Below are 10160 nucleotides of genomic sequence, written 5' to 3'. Positions count from 1 at the left end.
TGAACAGGCATAGAAAGCATAATATTGTTGCTGAATGACACTGAAGAAACTGAATTAGACTTATTACCCAGGTTTGAGCTCTATACATGCACATTTTTTAGTGTTATAGGGCCACAAATTTCTTGTTTAGGGACAGCAAAACCCTGGAGCCGACCCTGGTACCTAAGTAATAAAAGTAAAAGTACTTGTTTTGAAGAACGGTCCCTTTCAGAGTGTTAAATTATTGATGCATTAACCTGTAAGAAGTATTTTAATATAGGTCTAATTGCTCCATATATGGTTGGGGAGTTAAAACTCTAATAATGCAACAGATTTTATGAGCTTATGATGTTTTGCATGTAAAACCTTATTCTGCAAAGTAACTAGTAACTCCAGCCGTCAGATAAATGTAGTGGAGGAAAAAGTATAAAGTCTCAAAAAATGGAAATACTCAAGTAAAGTGACAAATTTACTTCAAATCTGTACTTGAGATAGCCTACAGCACTTGAGTAAATGTACTTTCTGAAAGAGAAATTTACTTTAATTTATTTAAATGTGAGTTCAGAATCATAAATAAAACATTAATGGTAGAGTTGGTATCCAAGTTTTGATTTGATTAATCATCTCAGTTATTTTAACCTATTCACTGGTGTTTAGAGAGAGAGAGAGAGAGAGAGAGTGTGTGTGTGTGTGTGTTACCTAATTCAGCCTAAATTTATATTCACTCCAAGCCAGTTGGGGGGGTATATCAGCATGCACTTATGCCCCCCGAACCCAGGTGGCTTCAGGTTGATGCGGGCAAAAGAGGTGCCCCTTTTTCATTTTTTACCCCTGCCCCTTAGAGAGTCTGTGCACGCCACTGCTCGGCAAGGTACACAGGTAAGACGTGATGGCTGTGTGTGACGCAAAGCACGCCGCCTCAGTAGACTGTAACACCTGTCCCACACGTGTGGACAAGGAGTGCCATTCCTGACAGGACCAGCGATATGAAGACCAGGGTGCGAGGCTCAAAAAGGCAGTTGCACTTGAGCAGGCATGAGGTAAGAATTATAACAACTCTAGTATGCTAAACAAAAAGTCCACAGAGCAGTTGCCTTTCATTTCGAGCAGGCATTGAGTCTGTATTCAATAATTAGCTGTAATCTATTGTAATGATTGTGGGAAGGAGAGTGCAGAAAGGTAACAGTCGGCACGCATTCTCACTGTTACATCCTTTTTGTTGCAGTTAGACGATTTTTTTTTTTTCATAGCATCTGGAAAATGAAAACTACTGTTTATAAACAATGGATAGTCTACGTAAACCTCGTTTATGTTCAATATAGGCAAATCCTCCTAGCGTTTACTCGATAAGGAGGGATCTGGTTTACAAAAATAAACGCAACTCAGTGGCAGTGACTTACAAAATTGTCAGCGTTAATTTAACTCTGAAAGTGTTAAAATCAACACTGCAGTGTGTGAGTCCAATCAACACCATTAACACTCGAAAATGTACTGTTCATTTCTAGGAACTTCTAAGAGACTCTGCCCTGTCATTTGTCCTCCCTAACGAAAAATCACTATAATATTCCTATAGGGACTTACAGTGTGTCTGTGGTACATAATAGTGAGTTTATAGTGACCTTATCATACTCCATGGTGTTTCTTTTACCTCCTACGGCATCACTATATCACTATCCATATAGGGACTTATAGTTTTGGCATGGTATTTGTAGAGTATCTTTATGAAATTATAATCGAATTACTGTTTTTCTTTTTCATTAGGGCTGAATGCTCAGCTTATCTAGTACTGTGCGGCGAATCATTTTCACCCCTATAAACTAACAAGATCTCGCCAATTTGAGATGAAGGAAGCAATAAACATAATGATGACAACATGCATTAAATACAGTACATAATAGTTCAAGTGCAATTTATTTAAAGTGCATTATCACAAGTCCCAACACACTTTACAAAAGATAAATTAAAAGAATAAAACAGAGCATATCACATATAATACTAAATACTATCATATGAGATGGTATAAAAGGATTAAACAATGCAAAGGAAATAAAACAGTACAAGGAAGAAGAATGTTACATGATATTGGATATTGGACCAACTAGACTATTTAGGTTACACCATAGCATTTAGAGAATAAGTATGTTTTAAATAAAAAATAAATAAACATAATGATGACAACATGCATTAAATACAGTACATAATAGCTGTGTTATTTAACATTAGATGCTCCAAGAAATAGTACTTTAAAGTACAGTATTTTTCTGTACTTTAAAGCCAAGACACTTGCAGGATAGAGTTTCAGCAAAAGTGCTGAGTTACACTGACCTGTTTTGTCACAAGGCTTTGCCTATTAGGCTACTGTAATCCAGCAGCATGAGTTGTTTTGGTTGTGCAGTCATGCACACAAAACCATACACAACCATACAAGCTCTGATGCAGCATAACAACATCAGAACTTTATTTCAATGAAACTTCATAGATTTATTTAGCAACATACAGCTGTATACTAGTTCCCCGTTATCAAGTATTAAGTATTACTATTGCTATTCTTTGAGGTTTCTCGAGGCAGCTGGTGTGAGGCCAGCTGAGGCAGGACGAGTGGTCAGACTGCAGAGTAAGTTGTGCTGTAAAGGTCAAATAAGTGAGACAGTGTGTAATGTGTTCAGTGTTTCTAATGTGCAATTATGTTTCTGCGTGACAGTCTAAGAATAACTGTTTCTAGCATGTCCATAAGTGAGTCCCACTTGAATGTGTTGCTTAAAATATATTTAGGGAGTGTGCGGTAATGACAGCATTTAGCAAAGGATGTTTGCCTGATTTAAAAAAAAAAAAAAAACCTTGATCATATATTGACCACAAGCATGATGTCAATGAAAAAGGATGTTGGCACAAAATCCCACAGGCAAATGTTGATGCCAGCCATCTCCTCATAAATTCATGTTATTTTACAGTGCCACAGCCATGTTACAGTACCTGCTGAACTTGGGAGGGGTTCTCATGTAAGAGCTTGAGTTTATTGGATTCAGGTCTCACATGTCACTCATAGCAAGGGCAGAGGAGAGCACTTTTGTAGATTTGTTTTACATGTCATTATAAAAGAGGACCGTTAATCCTCCTGCATGTGAAGTGACTCAAAGTAAACTGTCCAAGTTTTACAGTTTACCCTCTACATTTCTGAAATGAGAAAAGTTAATATTCTTGCATATGATCAATAACATTCGTGGTGGACTTAGTACAACTAGGCTTAACTCCTGGTTCTGAAGGACTGAGCACATTTTCCTACATTTTTAAGTTCACCACTAGGTGGAGAGCTTCTATATTTGTTTGTAAGGAGGACATATTTTAGGGACAGTGTTCATTGACTTCCATTCATTTCGGATGCTCAATCACTTTCAGTCACATATCTGTGGCAGTTACCTCAATGTCAGTAGCATTTAGCATATTTCAGGTCGCTTTTCAGATCTTCAAAATGGATCGACTGTTGTGTTTTTAGTGCTTGAGACTGGCTGTTGTCGTGGTTGTTGGTCGCTTGGCTGTCATGCCTATCATGTTGTGCCATCAGTTGTAGTAACTATGTCGGAATTGTCTAATTCATTTCTCCATTTCTATCTGGATCCATTGTTTTTTTCACCTGTGTCACTATTGAATGGAATTTTTGAATCCTGTTTGCCAACCGTTTTGTTCTTAAAATGAAGAAATGGTGAAATAATGTACGTACAAATAACATATAATGAAGCTATTACATATTTGTATCCATTATTGAATTTTTAACAAATATTTTGCTAACAACCATCACACATTCTGAAATGTGTCAAGTGTTTCCCATCGATTGGTGATGTCATTGAAGAACCTGATAGTTTTCAGATCATCTATATCTATTTATCCCAAATTTGCATTGAGATCAGTGATGGCTTGTCAGACTCTGGAGAGAGTTTGCTGCTACTGGTGATGTCATTAATGATCCTCCATCTTTCCTGATTGGCTGGTTTTAATTGTCTATATCAGTTGATCCCAAAGTTGCATTAATGATAGCAATGATGAACCCAGTATGCAGGACTTCACTGATAAATGTATCCTCACACTATGAAAAATGTAAGAGCTAACAGGTATGTAATGGGTGCAGGATGCATTTTTTTTAGTAACCAATGAGCTGTATGTATTAGGCTTTTGTTTTTGGTTTCATAGAGCCAAGTAGGTCACGGCTTATCACAAAAAATATGTGCTTGTTAACAGTTGCCTTTGCTAAACAGGAATCTCAAAACATGTAGGTTTCCAGTTTAAAATGTAACTTTTCACTCTAGACAGGCTGAGCAGACTGTAGCAGTGTAAAATATTTTGCTGAGCAGGGGATTTGCAGTTTGATCCCCAGTGGAGGTAAAGGCATTGATGCAATGTAGCTGACTGCATGTAAGTGATGCTTGAATCAACTTTTAAAAACTCTTTATAGTCGGCCACATTGTACACATATGAGATACATCTTAGTTGTGTTTATTTTATTTGTTAGAATTATCACTTTTACACTTTCTTTTCAAACATAGAAAAGTGGAGCAGAGCTCAGTCTCTCTCTCTCTCTCTCTCTCTCTCCCTCCCTCTGATTGTTTGTATCTTTCTAAAGGGAGTTAGTCTTTTGACACTAGTGCCAACTAACTGTCACGGTTGACGAGTGTGTATGTCCTCAGTGATATGGGACTTTTTTTTCTGTTGTGTGGGTAGCTTTGAAATAACTATGGAGAGACGTTCAAGGGCAGTGTGGATGTCATGCACTTTAGGCCTAACCAGGTTGGCTTGGGTCTTCTTGATTTTTGCCGTTTGTGTGATGTTGTCATCAGCTTACCCTAGATGTTGGGAATTATTGGAAACTTTGAATGTACAGTTGATATATTTGGGTTTGATACTTGAACCTGTTATATTGGTCAGCTTCACAGACAAAACAGGTGGTGAGCATGAGCTCGTTTTCTCTTATGTGAGATAATAAGACTTATGACAGACATTACATTTTTTCTTCACAAAAACTCTATGTGCAACCATTCTCATACATTATAAACACAGAAATACTATCTCCCCGACATGTTGTCCAGTGTTGGGGTCGTCATTGTGGCTATGTGAGACACTGTAGCATTAACTCCCTAAAATAGATTTGGCTTTCATCTTATACTAATGTAATTAGCATTTGCATTGACTGATACCACAAGAATGTGTTCCAGGCTAGGGGTTATTTCTGGCGCTCTCATGCTGCCCGGTCTTAGTGTCCTTGTATCAGTCTACTGTAGGACTTCAGCTGAACCATTTGTCTGCCCCCATCCCCCTACCACTCTCTGCTCTCCCAACATCGACCTCTACCATTGCTTTAACAGCCTAATATTGACAGTGCTGGTTTAATCTCTCAACCTGCAGCATGGAGGCAAAGATTTGTCTGCTGTTCAATTGTTTCTCATGTGTCTGTGCCATGCTTTGTATGTGCATTTGTCTCCCTAGAGAAAGGCCTTTTTTATATGACAGTGCTTAGGTGAAAAGGTAACCCAAGCCAGGTGGAGCTGCGTTATTGTGACAGGCCAGGTAGGAGACAGGTACATGTCATGGAGAGTGCATTAATGGAGACAGACAGACCCAGCTCATACAGTTCAGTCTGATTTCCATCTCTCTGCTAGAGATTCCTCAATAACAACAGAGACACAGAGGCTTTTTTATTCTGTGAATAAAGCCACATCCTATGAATGAATGCTCTCCATATTTAGGAAGCTGTTTTATCGACTGTCTTTTATATGCAATTTAAGTCGTTTTACATTCTGAGATGCAACATGACACTATTTTCCGAATTCTATCTATCTCATTTTGAAAGTTAATACAACTGGGTTTTGACCACTGCATCAGCTTGTCATATTACCAAAGTAAACAGGTCAGTACTGGAGATAAGCAAAGGCTGTCATATGTTAATGAAGTCAGCCTTGTCCAGCCTTAACCCTCTGCTGCCTGCCAGTCTGTATCTCCAGTAGCCTGTCAGCCCCTGGTCAGACTCTGTTACACATTACCTCTCAGATAGATGTTATCATCTCAACCATCCCCCACATGGAGCCTATCACTGAATGACACAGCCCACAACACAACCCAACCACTCTGCCTGGGCTGGCTCCTCTCTACAACCACATGCCTTCTACAGAGTACTAAGTTTAAAGTGCAATTGGGATCCCAGTGCGAAGTCCGTGACAAAGGAACAGTTGGTTTTATAGTACTGGCGGCCCTCCCGGACTCATTACTGAGCTAAGTTGCAAACAGCACCAACAAAGACGAACCTTTTCTGTAAGTGTGCTTTGTGTGCACATTTCCTGCCTTCCAGGTTGCAAAGGGAACAATATCTAAGAACAAAAAACAAAAGGAGGGAAAATTAAAAGCAAGAACATAGAGCAAAAACAGGCTTGAAGATTTCTAAAACTAGAGGGGGCCGAACAAATTTGTGGATTATAATATGCCACGGTGTCAGAGCAAGGAGGACTCTTTTGGGAGTCATTGCGTTAAAAATATCTTTATTGTGGTGGATCATGTTTGGGTAGGAGGGATCGTTTTGCCCCACTGGGCCAGCCTCGTGGGCAGCAGATGAGCAGGAGAGGCTTGTGTGTGTGTGTGTGTGTGTGTGTGTGTGTGTGTGTGTGTGCTGTGCTGTGCTGAGCTGTGAGCAGAGGAGCCCCGCCAGCCAGCTTGCTCTAACTGTGCTCTGCACACACTCCAGTCCAACAGCTTGTCTCTTCTCTCTGCTCCAGATGATGCCTTGGATTTAGCTGGCCCACATGAGTGATATGAATAACACACTGGACGATATACACACTTCTGGAAGCCTCGGAGAGAAAGCAGAGATTTTTCAGAGTGGTAAGGGTAATGTGAGTGGCTTTCCCAGCCCAGCCCTCATCCCTTTACGTGCTCCTTTACTACCACCAAATGCCCAGAAGACCAGGACTACTCTCTGCAAGGGGAATAGGTATGACTCATTTTTCATTTGGACTTGGCATGAATGACAGAGATCTGTTTCTCTGATTGAATTAACTTGAACCAAAACTTAAACCGTTGTTTTCTACTAGAGCCTTAAACAGGATATATGTATATACTGTATATAAGTTGATACTGTTACTCACTACTTTAAGGTTAATGTTTAACATATGTAATTAGAGAGCACATACAATGTGAGCTCTCCTGCAGAAGAATAGTACACCCTTTGTATTTGCAGGAGCAGGGCACAGAGGTCTAATCGAAAGCTGTAGACTTTGTACCTGTAAACACTATTGGCTTGATCCATACACAACTGTCAGAGAGTTGTGATGCATTATTTCAACAGTACAGTTAAAGAACTGGAATCAAATCAAGCACCTGTTACTTTGTGGGAGATAATTAGTAACTCAGTAACTGCTGTGTTTACAGAGCAGTAAAGAAAATGTCAGTCTGAGAGCGACTACCTTGTGGAGCTTGAGGCCTTCTCATCTGCAAGTGTGCTAAAGCTAAATCTGAAAACATTTCTCATCTTCTCATGATATCACTGGAAAATGTGACTTTAGGTGCTTTTGTCAGCCTTTGTAGTCCTACAGCTTTTCTTTGGCTTGATTTTGATGTGAACGGATTAAATGGACATGCTCGATGCGTTTTAGAAGTAAAGAACAAAACATGCATCATGGCTGCTCCCTCACGTCAAGCACCCGTAGATAAGAGGGATAAGACACAACATCCCTTAGTCACAGGAGGGGAATGGCTATAGTTATGATATAATTATAATAATTATAATCTTTTGAGAGTATAACAAAACATCTCCTTTACCAATTGATTATGATATGGCTCGGTTGAGATATGGCTTACTTTCAGCCTGCCAGCAGCCCAAGAGCTCTCTGTGTGTCAGTCAGCTCCTATATTATAGTGTTGAGGTGAAGGGCAGCTCTCATGTGCATTATCTACCATCTTATCAAATGTCTGTTTGTCGGTGAGTGGGGTGTGTCGTCTGATAGCTGAGAGCAGGAGGGGGCCACGCTGAGACGGCCTTGTGTTTCTGTCAGGTCTGTCTGAGGCTATCACCTGCTCCATTATACTGCGCCGCTCTCACGCACGCGGGACACGTATTCTCCGCAACAAAAGCACCAACAATATCTTGGATCCGCAAAGCTTTGCTCTCAAGCTACAGCGAGGGTATAGGCTGTGAAATCTGATGTCTCAGGTAGACACTAAAGATCCCATGACTTGCTGCAGGCCCTCTCAGCTGCAGACAGCCCAGACTCAAGTCTAAAACGTTGTTACAATGATACGGTCTGGACTGCCTTTCGCAGGCGAGATAGGGAGACAGGGAGTCATATTGTTTGTATTAAGCAGACAGTCTCTCTTTTTCTCTCTCTGTCTGTCTCTTTTTTTGTCCTCCAGGAGCAATAAAGAGGGAGAGGAGTCACTGGCTTCCCCTGTTCCAAACCCTTTTCCTGAACTCATTCCCTCAACCGTCTCCCCCCTCGTCTCTGAATGTTTATTACCATGGACCAAAAGCAGTGCAACTCAGGTGAGCGTTTGTTCCATTTACTACGGGGGTGTTTCTGACATAAAGAGGCGTATTATTTGAGAAAATAAGGCCTCTGTTGTATCCTTTTCCATATACAACCCCAGGCAGAATAGTCATGTAACTCTAATTGGGACAACTGCCAGAAAAACAACCACAGGACATGTGTAAATTCATGCATAGCTGCATCGTGTTTGGCTTGCGATTTGTCTGAAACTTCAGGGCATATGGAGGTGGAACCAGTTGTGTGAGTATGGAAATGAGGTGCAGTGAGGGGATGAAAATGCCGTGTCAGCATACTCAGACGATCCACGCACACTGTGTTGTTGCTGTGAGATCCCAACTTTGTACCTGCATGCACTAGTTTCTAAACAGCGTCAAAATGGGCAGCGCATGTGGCCCGGACTGGAACCAGCAGTAGAGGTTACATTTGTAATGTGCCACTTTCTGTGATTATGACTTTCTGTGATTTCCATGAAATACCTGGCTCAGTTGTCCCACAGCCACCTTTGCAAGTTTGTTTTAGGGTGTGTGATCTGAAAGGCGTCAAATGCGGGGGCGTACCTGCTAGCACTGGATAAGCTTTCACTCCAATCTGGATCCTGAGCCAATTCTGGTAGCTCTCTGTACCTGGAATTCCTGCCTTCACAGGACTTCAGGGGGCGAATGGTTGAATGTTGTCTTTTTTCTCTTGTGCCATAAAACTTGACTTTGTTCACCAAGTACCACTGACAAAACTGAATAGGTCTCTGATCCTTTGATCAGAATTTTCATTAGAAAGAAAATGTCAAAACTATATTTTGTGATTTTTCTTGTTATGAAAGAATTAATTTTCTGATTTCAAGCGTTTTTGTTAATGCCATACTGTCTGCGTTCTCCGTTCCTAACTGTTGTCACTCGCCCCTGCAATCTGATTTTGATTCAATCTACGATAACCTGCATTAATGCAAAACCAAAACACAGGTGAGGCAGAAATGATGATGGAGGATTGTTTACTTTATTTCCACGTTTTTAACTAAGTGCAACTCAGGGGCAAATGCATAATTCTGCGCAACAAATTCGATTAGGTTTGTCCCCATGTGTGATCTGTAGTTTATGATTTATGAGTTTATACAGAACTCACTGCCTCATGCTAAAAAGGGAGCACATTCATTATGTTGGAAAGCTAACAATTATGGGTATGCTTCAAAAGTGCATGGGTTTCAAAATGGAATCTTTTCTATACATTTTCCCAGGGCTGTTAAGTCAGTCTGGTTTGTCGACCACTGAATATTCCCTGGAGGTGGATCCTATACGCCAAAGTTGATTTCAATTACTCAGTATCTTTTTGTGTGTGTGTGCATGTGTGTGTGTGTGTGTGTGTTCTTGCGTGCACGCGTGTGTGGTAGCAGCAGGGGGCAGCTCAAACCTATGACTCATAGGAAAGCTTGAAATTACAGAGCTCAGCACTAACCAAGGTCTATCAGCGGCATTAGACTTCCCTTTGCTTTTAATGTTTGGCTTTCAGGCTGAGAATGAGAAATACATACTGAAAGTTTCAGCATCTACTTTCTCACTCAAATGATTTGCTTTTTTCCGGAGCCTTCCATTGTGTTGCATTGCATGCGGTGTGATTTGCAATAGGAGGGTAATCAAATTGTTATTTGTTCTTCTGTATGTAGCCTGA

General features: G+C 40.5%; 1 protein-coding gene across 2 annotated transcripts in view; it reads left to right on the top strand.

The window, feature by feature from the left end:
* The first annotated feature begins 958 nt into the window (after window positions 1–958).
* grb14 (growth factor receptor-bound protein 14) overlaps window positions 959–10160 on the top strand; it is a 30842-nt gene continuing 21640 nt past the window's right edge. Inside the window, exons 1-3 of one of the 2 annotated variants that reach the window (XM_071906231.2) lie at window positions 959–1019; window positions 6735–6949; window positions 8368–8497. In XM_071906231.2, the coding sequence (XP_071762332.1) occupies window positions 6762–6949; window positions 8368–8497 (318 nt within the window). In that variant the 5' untranslated portion in view covers window positions 959–1019; window positions 6735–6761. Of the gene's footprint in view, window positions 1020–4311; window positions 4387–6734; window positions 6950–8367; window positions 8498–10160 lie in introns of those variants that run through there. The other variant, XM_071906237.2, reaches the window with a different exon arrangement.

The sequence above is a fragment of the Centroberyx gerrardi genome, chromosome 10 (genome assembly GCF_048128805.1).
Source record: "Centroberyx gerrardi isolate f3 chromosome 10, fCenGer3.hap1.cur.20231027, whole genome shotgun sequence".
NCBI lineage: Eukaryota > Metazoa > Chordata > Actinopteri > Beryciformes > Berycidae > Centroberyx > Centroberyx gerrardi.
Note: the sequence above shows the minus strand (reverse complement) of the source record. Positions and strands in the feature narration are given on the sequence as shown.